The sequence below is a fragment of the Pan troglodytes genome, chromosome 17, assembly GCF_028858775.2.
Source record: "Pan troglodytes isolate AG18354 chromosome 17, NHGRI_mPanTro3-v2.0_pri, whole genome shotgun sequence".
Classification (NCBI taxonomy): Eukaryota; Metazoa; Chordata; class Mammalia; order Primates; family Hominidae; genus Pan; species Pan troglodytes.
The window spans coordinates 24,924,576-24,938,781 of record NC_072415.2 but is presented as its reverse complement, the minus strand read 5'-3'; the positions used below and the strand labels follow the sequence as shown (position 1 = coordinate 24,938,781).

The 14,206-nt window shown below is 46.7% G+C and overlaps 1 protein-coding gene across 22 annotated transcripts in view; it reads right to left on the bottom strand.

Annotated features, from left to right (window-relative positions):
• L3MBTL4 (L3MBTL histone methyl-lysine binding protein 4) overlaps positions 1-14,206 on the bottom strand; it is a 470,574-nt gene that overhangs the window by 10,702 nt on the left and 445,666 nt on the right. For 19 of the 22 annotated variants that reach the window (XR_010152030.1, XR_010152029.1, XM_063795942.1 and 16 more), the window contains one exon: positions 3,911-4,080. The exons of 2 other annotated variants lie outside the window; for them this stretch is intronic. Coding sequence is in view for 17 of the 20 variants with exons in the window: in XM_063795942.1 (XP_063652012.1) it covers positions 3,911-4,080 (170 nt within the window). In the remaining 3 variants the exon portion in view is untranslated. Of the gene's footprint in view, positions 1-3,910; positions 4,081-14,206 lie in introns of those variants that run through there. One more of the 22 variants, XM_063795959.1, reaches the window with a different exon arrangement.

Here is a 14,206-nt window from a genome sequence, read left to right as displayed (position 1 = left end):
CTCCGAAACACCCAGTGCTGACAAAGCGCAAAAGCACCCCTGAGCCCCCACCAGTCCAGCTCAGCCCTGAACTGCCATTCACATCATTGCTGCCCTGCTCGTCATTTTTACTGTGGCCGCTCTAAGCAGCCCCACACTCTGCTGTGGGTAGGTACTCACTGGGGGCCCCTAAGTAGCTCCCTTATTTTCAAAGATACAAATACAGCAATCACAAAGCCCCCATTTTCAACCCATCAGAGACTATTCCTGAGGACCTATGTTGGTACTGGGAAATGTGCTGTAGTGTGTGAGGACATGGAAGGAAATTCAGGATGCGGTCCTTGTCCTCAGGGCATCTAGTTGGGGAGACAGCAAGACTAAGATATGCTCAACAGTAAGGAATAATGAAAATGGTTTTCCCTGGAGTGCATCCCTGAAGGAAGACAGGGTTATGGAAGCAACAGGTGCAGGAGCATTGTATGCGAGGCACTTAGACTTTCCCATGGCTCGTATTTTAAATCTAGAAAAGCTGTAAGGCCTCTCCCAGCAGCAAGGGCTGAGATTCCACCTGTACCCACAACAGAGAACTAAAGACCGGGGCTCTCATCTTCCTAACAGCTTCTCTTTCTCTGGTAGTCCTTCTGAGATCTTCTCTGTCCTAATGACACTTTCAGCTAGATCAGCTACTTCCCTTGAATCACCTCCCAATCTCGTGATTTTGTTTCTGTTAAGTGCCACACTTGAAATCTGTCCAATCACGGCTCCCATTTCCTAGTCACTGCTAATGTCCCTAACAGTGGTGTCTATTCTTATTGCATAATCGCACCCCTGAGAAGTTAATAAAAGCTCTGGCCCTTATGCATTAAAAATGCATATACTGTACACAATTTTTCCAAATTCCCTGAGGCACAACTCCAGGAACCCAGCCTCAAAACCCGACCAGCTCTGACACCTGTCCTGCTGCACCGCACACTCTGGTTTCATCTTCCCCTGACACCCGGCTTCCAGGGACTACTTGGAAGTCAGTGCCCCTTTGCAGCTCCTCTTTCCTCTTTCTAACTGGGGCCCTGCCGACCCATCCTTACCCTATCTCTGGACACTCACACCCTTGGGAAATGCACCTTGGTAACCTCTGCCTGCAGCCTTTAAGGGCACCCATCTTGAGTTTATGTCCACTGGGACATCTCTATATCCACTACTGTGATTCACAGAGACTGCTAACCATGAGTCACGTGTCCAATAATGAAGTCATCATGTTATCCTCCTGGCCCCAAACTGGACTCTGCCCCAAATTTCACTTCTAATGGCATCACTCTTTCCCCATTCCTTCAGATGAACTCTTTGGGTCTTTCAGCTCTCACATATTATTACCCCAATTAAGTACTAAACCGTTTAGTGCCGAGACTATAAATGGAATGGCATTTGGCACATCTCACTTTTTCTTCTTCTATGTCTGTGCTACTGCCTGTGCCTTTGAAATGTCTATTGAATCTGAGTTCTTTTCTTGGCAGCGCCCCACCAAGGCCCTGATGGTTCCATTTCCTGGGTGTCTCCTTCTCCTCCACCTCTTCTCACCTTATTCTCTACAGATCTGTGCAATTCTCATCTTCCTGAAACGCCATCTTCACAAAGTGACTTTCCGCATAAGAACCCAGAACGGCTCTGTCCAGCAGACTGTGGGCTGTGCACACCCTCTGCCCTGCCTCTGAGGCCTTTCACACCAGGCCCATCTCCCGGTCCTGGGTCACTTTCCTCTGTGCCCGGGGCCACAATGAGCATGGTGGGCAGGAAGTCAGCTCATGGCCTGGTTCTGACTGTGGCCTGATGCAAGTCACTTCGTCTCTAGGTATCTCAACTTCCCCATGAGTAAAATGGGAAAGTGAGTATCCGCCTTACTGTCATTATATTCATATAGCTGGTTTATCATGATTAATGCCTGCACAGGGCGTGGTGCACGTCTGCCATCACTAAGTCTGTGAAACTCACTTCCATGCAACCGCCTCTGTTTCCCCATCAACTGAAATGGCTTCCCGTCTTTGTTTCTGATTAGATAAATTCCTTTTTTTTTTTCAAAATTCAGTTCACAATTGATTTCCTTGTCATTCAACATTCATTCAACACACATTTACCAGGTGCCTATTAAGTGCAGAGTGTAGTGAGGGGTTCTCAAGATGTCATGCCAAGTGAGTGCAAGGTCAGGCCAGAGTGCAGATGCCCTGCCAGAGGTGACCTCTGGCTCAGACCGAGGATCCGCAAGAGTTAGAAGTGAGCATGGAGCCCCAGGCTGCTGCTGGCAGTGGGCAGAGTGGGAGAAGGCGGGACTGTTTGAGTGTAAGAACAGGCCGGGGCAGCAGGACTCCCTGGGGCAGGAGGGGAGGGCAAGAATGGCAGGACAAGCAAGGGCGGAAAAGGGGACTTCACGGCTTGTGAAGGGCGCCAGGGGGAGCCAGGGATTGTTGTAAGCTGGGCAGAGACATGCCCAGAATTCTGCCTTCTCCACCACGTTCCTCACGATCTGGACTCTGTTGCTCTGCACACACAGGTGGGAGTGGAACTGGGGCCATGATGCCAGGGGGCCATGAGCCCAGCGACAAAGAGTGCAGAGGAGACACACTCAGTGTCTCCAATTTCTGGGTGGGCTTTGGCCTGCCTGTTCCTTGGCCCAAGGCTGGGAAGGCGGACTTAAACCAAGATTAAGCTGACTGAAGTAAGTGCTCCAGGAACATTGTGTGACTAATTTAATTGCAGCTGTAGCTCTAATCTTGCCCTCAGAGTGACCCAGGGTTTTCCTTCACTTAAAAAACAGTTTCTCTAAGGCCTGACTAGTAAAAACAGTATCTTTATCAAAAGGAATTACAGGTAAGTGGTACATTCCTTAAATAATACATTTTAAATATGAAGCATTTCTACAGCATTATTGTAAAGCAATGGGGCTTAACTGTTCCTTATTAATAACCAATATTGAAGCTAGGCAAGGTGGCTCCTGCAAGTAATCCCAGTGCTTTGGGAGGCTGAGGTGGGAGAACCGCTTGAGGCCAGGAGTTCGAGACTAGCATGGGCAACATAATGAGACCCCATATCCACAAAACAAAAAAAATTAGCTAGGTGTGGTGGCACATGCCTATAGTCCTAGCTACTCAGGAGGTTGAAGTGGGAGGATCGCTAGAGTCCAGGAGTTCAAGGCTGCAGTGAGCTATGATCATGCCACTACCCTCCAGCCTGGGTAACAGAGCAAGACCTTGTCTCTAAATAAAATAAAATAAAATAAAATAAAATAAAATAAAATGTAAAATAATCAATATTGTAAGGCAGGTTTATAATGAAATCTGATCCAACTTGCCCCCTCTGTGCAGCTTCTCATACAACGTTGTGACCAAATATACTTTATAAATGAAGCGAAGGTGGGCCTGCTCATCTTGTAGCTTTAGATGAGCAAACCTGCAGCAGGGGCCTGCTCTGCCATGAGTGTGCCTGGATCCCATAAGACCACAGGGCAACTGGCAAATGGATCCTTGAGGTGCAGGATGTCCTGGGCTGGGCACCTTTCCCAGAGCACACGTGGCTAGGATGCAAGCCTCAGATGCTTGCACATTTGTGCTTGCCCAAATTAAATCTCTGATATGGAATTCGAGGCTTAAGCCCCTCTGCTTGAATTAGCCCCAGCTGATAGCTCTGGGCCTCGGGGGGCACTGGAATAAGGCTGCAGAGGGGAGGTGCAAAACCATCTGGGCAAGTGGTGGGCTTTCCTCATCTCCTCAGAATCATATCTGGCTTCTCCCTCTAATTTGGGTTTTAAAGTTTACATGGCAGATGCGATGCCTAAGAGAAAAAGGGCGCTGTCCCAGACATCAAAGAATGGTCAGTGGGCACCTTCCGCCTATTTCTCAGCAGCAGGCACACCCCAGCCCTGGCCCCCAGCAGCTCCACTCACCTCATCCACAGTCCAACGTGCCACTTGGCTGGCCCGGATGTCGGCCACACCTGGAAGCAACTTGCAGTGTTGCTCCCTGCCGAGGGGAAGGTCCCGAAAAGGGTGGGCTGACACCGTGGACATGAACACTGACTGGTGAAGCACCTGCTGCGCCTGCTCCACCGAGTATTCTGTAAGAGAGGTGGGGTGGGGTGAGGCTCAGGCTCCCAGCGAGCAAGCACTGCTGCGTCAGCCCTGCAGTCCAGAGGGCCCAAGTCAGGGGAGGGAAAGTGCAGACACCACCAGAACCCGCGTCTTCTGATCATACAGCATCGCCCCCAAGCATACCCTATGCCACCAGTCTGTTTTTGAGCAGTGGTCATAGAAGACAGATGTTACCCATGCCCAGAAGACTGTGGCTGTGTGCCAGCCACATTCAAATAATATCTATGAGATGCTGTTTGATGGCCAATGAAGGGCTCGCTTGTCACTGCCACTGGCTTCTCTCTCCTTAAATCAGGAGTCAGAGGAATCAAGGAACCATGCAGAATTTGACTACTAAGCAGATTGGCACACCAAACCATCTGGGATGTGTATGTACACAAAGAATAATTTCTTCCTGGAAACAGCCTCATGAGTCTCTAAAGACAGAATGAGCTTCAGTCCACATCTGGCTTCATAAATCCCCTGAGTGATACTGAACATGACATGTAGCAAGGGTCCCCATGAGAAGCTGGGTGATATCAGCTGCTGCTGCTGCAGATCCCCAGCAGTGCACCATGACCTCACCTGGCGTGACATCCTGTGGCAGCCAGGGACTTTGGAAAGCAGTGGAAGCTGAGACATGACCTCCCTAACACAGGCACTCTTAGATGGGGTGCTCTTTTCTGAGCAGCTCTGAATGTACCATGGTTATAAAGTACAAAGGACAATGGCTGTTTGTTTGCACAAGATTGGCTGCTGCAACCAAGGAGTGAGACTTCAACGGGATCTCCATGCACTTCAGCCCCACACTTATCAACAGCCTTCTGTGCTGGTTTCCTGTCTTCAAAAGTGACTTTAGTCTTATGTTACATCCCAGCATTTAAGGAAAAGGTCTCAATTCCTTAATTATTTAGTTTAAATCTACAAATGGATAAGGAGCAAAAATATTATAGAGATTTCAGAGAAAACCAATGCCTTTATAAGGACATCTTTTAAGATACTTTCAACACACATTAGCAAAATAAAACTGCTGATATTAGAAGAGACTTTGAAAAGACCACAAAAGGAAATGTTTTAAGCCCTCCAGAAGTCTACCTTTTATAATGCAAAGAGAAGGTTAAATAAGCAGTAGCCACATAATTTAAGATCTATTATGATGGTTTTTGTTTTACTAACAGAATCTGAAAAACCATTATGCAAATATTTCCACCTCATATTAATTACAGCTTTTAGTAGGTGAGGCTGACCTGTATGATCACAGTCACATATACTCATTAGTAATCAGAAAGGCTAAACTATGAGCGAGCTTGTCCATCACTGGGCTTCTCTGTGAAATACCACTCTCGTGGATCGGAACAGACATCCTCATATTTAACAGTGCTTGCTGTCTACACAGATAAAGAGACAGCAAAATTGCCAGCTTCTCCCCAATTCTTATGCTCCAGGTGCAAGCAGCAGCAAATTCATCTCTAACTGCTGATTGTCCAACACTGACCTTTTTAGTATGTAAATAGGTTATCTCTTCTGTGTAGTTCAGCCAACAGTATGTAAGCCTGCAGGTTCTGAAAGGAAACTTCACATCTTCCTTGAAAAGGCAGTATGTTGGCAAATGTGACTGTTTTTTAATGAAGTTGTCAGGCTGGACAAGAGGCATGTACAAAACAAGCCCTTGAAACCCGGAGTGGGAAAGTCACAGGGTCAGTCTGCAGTTGCAGTGACACAGAAATGATCAAGACCTTGCTGGGAAGCCAGGAGTTAAAGCCCTGCACTCTTAGGGATTAAGACCTGGGCCAAAACTGGGCTGTATTCTGGAAAAGAATAACCACATCACTCAATCAGTCGTTTTTGCTGAAATAGTGTGGACTTAAACTCAACATATATGTATCTCAAACTCATGCCCTGGGTAAATTAATCATGCATAGTTTCCAAAATATATAGGACTCCGAAAAGACACAGTGAATGAATCTTATATATTGGAAGAACAAATATGTCAAGTGATGGTGATTAGATTTCTGTGATTCCCAAATGAAAGCTGAAGTCATTAAAAATGTAAAAGAAAAAAAGACACACAAAAACCGGAAAGCTGTGTGCTCCCCAGCAGGAAAATTTCCCACAGCATAATTCTGGAAGCAAATTATCTGCTTTGGGTGCTGGGGCAGACTCTTGGAAAGACACCTAATGTGTGGTTGAACAGTCCAGGGGCTCCTCAGTCCACTGCTTGCCACTCTCAGGGCTGGTTCTGGGCTCTGGAAGATGACAGATGCGGAATTCAGTTAGTCCAAGTAGCAAGATGGCCTTTAGGTCACAACGAAAGAGATGGAGTTCTAGCTTTATGCTGTGCATTTGAACTCAGGTTGGCTTTATATTATCTATGGCTTTTGAATACAGTTACCTGTGTCCCTGTTAAATCAAACTATTTGAAGGGAAGCCTGAATAAAACTGAATTTGGGAGTGCAGGAAAGCTGTGGGGAATAGGCTGTATATGCCAAAGGGAGTCCTGCATGGGCACTGGGGAAAGACCTACAGGCACTTGCTGAGCTGTGGATCCCCTACCTGGGGTTCAGAGTTTTCACTAGGCATAAGGGCTTGTGTCTGTTTACAGGCGACCTCAAGTTCTGGGAAATGCTTGCCAGAATCTGTTATATGTTGAACACAGATAATGTTTTACTATTATCAATTTTACCGTATCAATTGTACATCATGAGACAGAAAGTTTGAAAGTTGAGCTTTTGAAAACTCATAAAGACCTGCGTTGGTCTAGGAGGGAGTCCCTGGATAGGGAATCTGGAATAACCTTTCTGTCATCTCTAAGACATGCCTGGAGGTGACAGTGTCTGTCATGCAGGGCTGGTGTGAGGGAAAAGGAGAAGTTGGCAGAAGGTGCTTGGCAAGGTCCCCAGCGTGTTGTGAATACTCAGTGGCAGGTACTACTTTAACTGCGATTTGCAAACCTCTTGAGGTCAGGATTGAGAAAGGGAAGCAGCCTGATTCTAAATTAACACAACGCAAGACTAATTTGCATTTGGGGAGTGTTTCGCGGGGGCTGTTTTGCCTTCTTTGTACCCTTTAGCAGGTCTAATGTCTTCTACAGCTGATGATTTTGGGGCGGGATAGTCAGGTCTAGCTGAAAAAATGCTTGTGTGTACTTGCCTTGGGAGCTCTGTGGCCTAGTGATCTCCCTACATAATAGCTGAGTGACCTGGGATTAGGTACTTAATTTCTACATATCAAGGTTTTCTAACTCTAAAATGGGGTAATAGGAGGGGGACAAAAAATAATAGAATAGAATAGAATAGAATAGAATAGAATAGAATAGAATAGAATAGAAGAATAGAACGGAGTAAGAGCAAAACTTATACCTCATTGAGTTGTGATTTGGACAGCTCCTGGTACATAACGTGTTCAATACATGTCAGATATTATGTTACTGTTACAAGTTATAAAGGTATTTTAAGTTGTAATGATAGTGAATGTGGGGACATACACCACTTCCAAAGCCAGTGTGGCTAATGTGCCTGAAACTTACAAAATGTGAAATCCGGACTGAGATTCAGGGTCTTGAGGGCCGTGTTCAGATTTCACACCTGAGTGTCCTGGAATGACAGTGCAGTGGCCACTGAAATCATTTGCAGAAGTCCTAGTGGAAGGAAGTGAGATCTGCCACTGCAGGGTGGACATCTGCTTCCCAGGCAGCCTGTTGCCGATGTGTGGCAACCGTGTCAGATGCTAAAATGCTCTTGGCCTGCCAGCTTAGAAATTATGTGACTGTTGACAGGCTTTTAAAATTTAGGGTGATTTACATTATTTTAAATTCTGTGCATAAAATTACACTTTTGAAAATATCCACTTAAAATTTGCATACATTTTTGTAATATGCGAATATATTGATTTTAGCTTTTTTTTACAAAGCCCAGCACGATGTATGTCACATCAGATACTCACTAAAAAGTTGTTAATAAATTAAAGAACATAAGCTGATGATGAAGGCATAGACCGTTTCCAGAAACCATTCTCATCAAATCAGACAGATCAGATTCTTCTATCTTGGGCACTTTGGGTAAATGGAGCCTTCCAGATTTGATAAGGATGTTTGCCACAATGACAGGGCAGAAGGGTCACTTGTGTACTTCATCCACCAGAGCTGGCATCACAGCCCTGTTTCCACCTAACACAGCTGAGGGACATGAGATGCTTCCCAGTTGCACGACCTCACTGCCGTCATGACTCCTATCCAGCTCCCCTAAAAGTCAGCCAAGGAAATTCAGCCTGCAAAAGCAGCCCTCCTACTGGAGGTTTTAACATTTTAATTAATCAAAATGTTCTCTGCACCAGAAAATGAAATGTATATGTAATACTGCCTTTGCCTCTAACACCAATGTGACAATAAATAAAGATATCCTTACGTGTAGGATGCCTTCTCCTTCTAGAAAACAGAATACATAAAACTTGTAACGTCAGTGGTTTGTCATTGGGGGATTTGGTTGAAAGAATTGTTTTGCTACCATTTTCCTTGCTATGGGTGTTTCTTTTGGATTTTATGGCCTTTAAAAAAATATATGATGAAGAGCTTAAAGATTTCATTCAAGGTGCTTACAGATATACTGCACCCTCAAGTTTCCAAGGCCAATATGTTCAGATATGTCCAGCTCTGTATCCAGCTGCAGGGTCCCAAGAGGCCCTGGACCACAGCACTGGAAGACTTGGCCATGGATCTTGAGTCTAGCAGCACTCAGAGAGGAGTAACCCATCTCCAAAGAGAAGTCATTGCTTGCCCTTCCTACAGAGGCAATAAACAACACACTGGAACCTGGTTGATTCCCTGATGAGATGCAAGTCCACTGGTAAGTCTATCTGCCTTTAAAAGTCAGAACGCCACAGCCAGGGGAAGGCCAATTTTTCCAGAGTGCCTGAGACAGCCAGACCTGCCCGTTGTGGACAGCATGTGACCTAGGGCTGCCTTTCCAGTGAAACGACCAAACAGACTTGCGACACGAGGCAGAGCACCGTCTGCTTCCCATTCCACAGATTAAAAAGAAAAGTATTCAGCCAGGTGCAGTGGCTCGCACTTGTAATTTCAGCACTTTGGGAGGCCAAGGTGGGAGGATTGCTTGAGGCCAGGAGTTCAAGACCAGACTTGACAACACGGTGAGACCCTGTCTCTACAAAAAAGAAGAAAAAATTAGCTGGGCATGGTGACATGCACCTGTAGTCTTGGCTACTTGGGAGGCTGAGGCAGGAGGATCACTTGAGTTCAGGAGGTCAAAGCTGCAATGAGTTATGATCACACCGCTGCATCCCAGTTTGGGTGACAGAGAGACCCTGTCTCTATTTTTTTTTTTTTTTAAGAGGAAGAATAGTTTTTAGAAACTAAAGGATTTAATTTTGTCTGAAAATAACATAATGGTAGGTCCCTGATTTCTTCTCTGCCCTCTCACTCATCCTTCCCACCTCTGCTCTACCCTGACAAATGAGAAGGAAAATCCTTTATGGAAATGTTCTTTAAAAATATGGCTGTTTCTTCACAAAAGCCTCACAAAACAAAACTGAAGCAAGTGAGTCATAAATGGTAAACCACAGTCTGCATGACTGGGCCTTGAGTTATTTTTAATCCCACTAAAAACGGAGACCCATTTCACAAGTAACCTTCTCTTCAATGAAAGGGGTAGCAGTTCTACTGTGTTCTCTGCTGCAAAAAGGAGGAAATAAAAAAAATGCAGTCGGTCCCCAAATCCAATTATGTGATTGCTCTCACCCACTGTGTAATCTGTGACAGTCACCGACCAAGTCCCATCAATTCATCTGGCACTGACTGAGAAGTTACTCCACCCAGGCCCTGTGCTTCCATAGTGACTTCTGCTGGAGAAGCAAGGAAATGTTCAGAGATGGCTTTTCAGCTGGGAACGTTGTTTTCTTCCCACGATCACCTGTTCTCATGCCCTGCGTACTGAACGTGCTTGAAGCTATCATTTCTCAGCTGCACTTTCTTCTCTTGATTTTGATGCTTCTGAGTCTACTCATTCCCCTTCATTTCCATTTCTTTATCCACAAAACAAAAGTAAAAAGCAGAAGAAGAGAGGCTTCACCATGATGTGCAGGACAACTGTCTATTTCCGTATGGGAACAGGAGCTCCTCAGGAACGCTCCTCTCTCTGACAGCAGGCACTCAGCACATGCTGTTTCTTAGATGCCAAGTCATATTGCTCCTCAGACATGGGCATGGCCTGTCTGCTGCACTGTCTTCTGTTTCTCATACCCTTATTATCTAGAATTCATAAACGAATATCTGCAGAGTTTTCTAATTTTAGCTATTGGTCTTCCCTCATCACAAGCAGTCTCTTAACCAATTTTATATAAATATGGGAGATGAAGCACACAAGAGTCAGAGATTGTCCACTGCCTAGTGGGCTATCGAGAGGGTTAGAAGTTGAATGAAGAGCCTTGGATGCCCCACACCTGTGTACTATCCAATAACAGTAGCCACTAGCCACACTACAGAGCACCTGAAATGTGAAGCGTGCAAACTGAGATGTGCTATAGTACCTCCTGGATTTTGATCACTTAGTAGAAAAAGCAGAATGTAAAATATCTCCTTAATAATTTTTTGAATCTTGATTTACATGTTGAAATGATGTTTTGGATCTATTGGGTGAAATAGAATATGTCGTCAAAACTAATTTTACTTGTTTCTTCTGATTATGTTAAATACGGCCAGTAGAAACTTTCAAACTCCGTAAGTAGCCAGCATTCTGCTTCTGCTGGGATGGTGTGTGTCCAGAAGAGTGCTGAGCCCATGGCCTCTCTCCAGACCCACTCTGGGTGCAGGAAGAGGCTGGGTGGCTGGATCCAATTAACATGACTCTTGTGGAGTAATGATAACAGGGCTTGAGTAGCCTGGATTACACCCTGCCCCAGAAATCCAATAACAGAAGGCATGAAGACAGGAGGTCATGGACAGTCTAGAGGAGCGGAAGAGTCTGTCTGGGGGATGACTTGGGTGCTTGTGTTGGTTCCATGGTTCATTTGCCCTGAGACTCTGAGCCATGTGTTTGTCTGGCTTATAACTGATGCTCAACAAATAACTGTTGAGTGGATGAATGAAGGCTGAATGGACGCACGCAGGCCAGAAGGCAGGGATATTTTTCATTTACTACAAAAGCAAAGAATGACTTTCAAAACTAGGTTAGGAACTGTTCAGAGTTAGAGCCACTTTCTCTAAAAGTGTCGCTGCCCAACCCCAAATCACTCAATGCTAAAGGAGTGTGTGGCGACCCAGCTGCTGTTTCCTTACCAGGGCTTGTGTCCTGGCAGGGCGGACTGAGGGAACCGAGTTTAGGAGTCTCTGGACTCCTGAGGGCATCTTTCAGGCATTCCTCTCCAACCTCCAGGGGACGGCCAGATCCTTGGGGCTCCCGCTGTCAGGCTTTACAACAGCTCTCAATGGGTAACCTTCCCACCTCAGTCCTGCTCCCTCATCCAAGGAGAAGTGGTCCCTCTGCACTCAGGCCAGCCTCAGCCCCGCTGCCTGTTCCACACAGTGGCATCTCTGAGGACTGAGAGGCCCCTCCTCCCAGGCGGGCATGTGCCCTGTGGTGCCCAGCTCCTCCCTGCAAGCTGCGGCTATTCCTCCAGGCAGGCCTCCGTCTCCTCATGGTTTCCTCACTGGCTACCCAAACTAGGCCCCAGAGTCTTCCATTCACCTCTGCACATCTCTGTCTCCTTCCTTGGTTCCATCCAGGAACTGAGTCTGCTCCCTCCCTCCCCAAGGGGCTGCCATGGCCTCCCCTGTCCTCTGCGCTTCTCCCACCTGGGCTGACTGGCCTGGAGCATCAGGCTCCCTGTGCCTTGCTGCCCCAGTACAGGCTCTTGCAAGGGGCTGATTGGCAAACACAGTAGAATCCTGAGGGAATAAGTCACCTAATATGCAGGGAAGTGGCAGATAAGACACTTCCTAGAGCAGGAGGCAGTCACGACTCTAGGAAGGAGCTCAGCCTCCAGCTTTCATTCCTGAGGGCAGGGTTTGAGTTCCTGCTGTTGATGCTGTTCCAACAAGCACTCTTTCAAGGGATCCCCAATCCCAGAAGTCTATCTTTAGGGTTCTCTAGACCCAGAGGTTTGGGGTTCCAGGTGCACAGGCCCTGTCCAGAGCACTTGGGCTGGGACACAGACTCCTTGCCACCCTCAGGCCTCATCACCCTCTGTGGCATCCCTCAGCCCAGGAGGAGGTAAGTCCTGCCTCCCCAAGGCTGCCCCTGGGTACCCTGCCACTGGCTACCCTTTATGGAAATTGTCCATTTATTTTTTCAACTCCCATGAACAGAGTAAGAAGTCAAGGGCAGCCATTTCCAATTCATCCCCAGAGTTGCATGGCAGAGCGCGAACCTGACACATGGTGCAGTGTGGCAGGGGTGCTTAACACATAATGGGACTGTGGCGCCTTCAGAGGAATTGTACTGCAGGGATAGATAAGGCAGTGGCAAATGCTGACTTATTCTGCACCAGTGAAAACAGTGAGTTTTTATCCTGTGGTGTCTTACTTGTCAAATATACTCATTGCTGAAAAGGCTGGGAATTGTTTGTGACATGAAATCTCACTCACTCCTCAATTTCATACACGAGCAGCAGACAGCCCTGGGGTCATCTTCACAAAAGTGCAGGAAAATCCATAGTAACTTTTGATAGGTTAGTCATCCAATACAAGACCTCCATGCAGCTTATTTTTTGATGGCTAGAGAGCAATCTTTTAGTTTATTATCTGCTTCACACAGCTTGAGACATCATTAATTAGCTTATTTTGATCGATACTACACCCCAATCACCCAGCATGTATTTTTAGACCTTAACTGGCAGAGGAGACACCATAACTGAATGAACACCAGCATCAACCTGACCAGGAGACTGGAGTGGCTCTTATTTTGAAGTTTCTTCTTTTTAGGCATCCTCCTGCCTGGTCACTTCCTACCCTGCTCTCCACGTGCAGATACTGAGCAACAAGCTCTGCTGGGTTGGGCATGCACAAAACTGAAAGGCCCTACTCCCTTATACATCTGTGAATAGGACACAAAATAAGCCATTACAGTGCCTGAGGACATGGCTTAATTGTACTTTAATTCCAACAGTAGATGTAGCACTGGTTGTGAGGAGCTAATGGATGTGGAAGTTAGCCCTGGCTTCAGTTGTATGGGCACCCAGGCCTACGGTGGAGGGCAGTGCAACCAGTCCAAAAGCCTGAGCAGGTCTGCGTGCTGCTCTCTCAACTCCCACAACGGGAGGGGCAGGGGAACGAATATAATTTATCAGCCTTAAAATCTGAGCACGACCTACCTCTGGGAGGGCAGACACCATATTCTATTTGTTTTTGTAACCTCCACCCCCCGGCACAGCACCTGGTACATAGAGGTGCTCAATAGCTGTTTGCTGACAACCAACGGGGCAGGAATAACTCTTGGGAAGGGGCAAAAGAGTGGATCCTTCTTGGATGAAGGAAAGCCTGGAGCTCCCCCAACTCTGTCCATGCTATGAATGAATGCCTCATGGATTGTGCCTCCCTTTTCTCTGGGAATGTGCCCCATTCCCGACCCCTGGGCACACCATTTGAGCAGAGGGTCCACAGGGGTCAACTTGAACAGAGAGACCCCTGACTGAAAAAACTCTTGAGGTCCAGTGTGTCTCCAAGGTTCCCAGGCTCATGTGGACACACAGCCAGCCCAGGGCACAGCACCGTGCCTGTTATCCAGGAGTGTACAATCAGAATGACAAGGCTGGGATCAAATGGAATGATCCCTGCCAGAGGCCAGGGAACAAGCCTGTGCTGGGCCCCTCTTAATCATCTGCTTTATTCACTCCAAGTGACTTCATGAAGGATGGTGCTATTAGCCCTCTCTGACAGATAACACAGCAGTCTCAGAGACACAATGTAACTTGACAAAAGTGATTCAGCAGCCCAGGGTGGAGCTGGGGTGCTGATCCTAGAGCCTACCACACCAGGGGCATTTTTTTCCTCCAATCCTTCAATAGTGGGTTATTTCTCACACTGCCTGTACATTCCTGTTTAGAAGGTGACAGGCAGAAGTCACACTTTGGGGGCAGGGTGTGGCCAGATAATCCTGAAAAGAA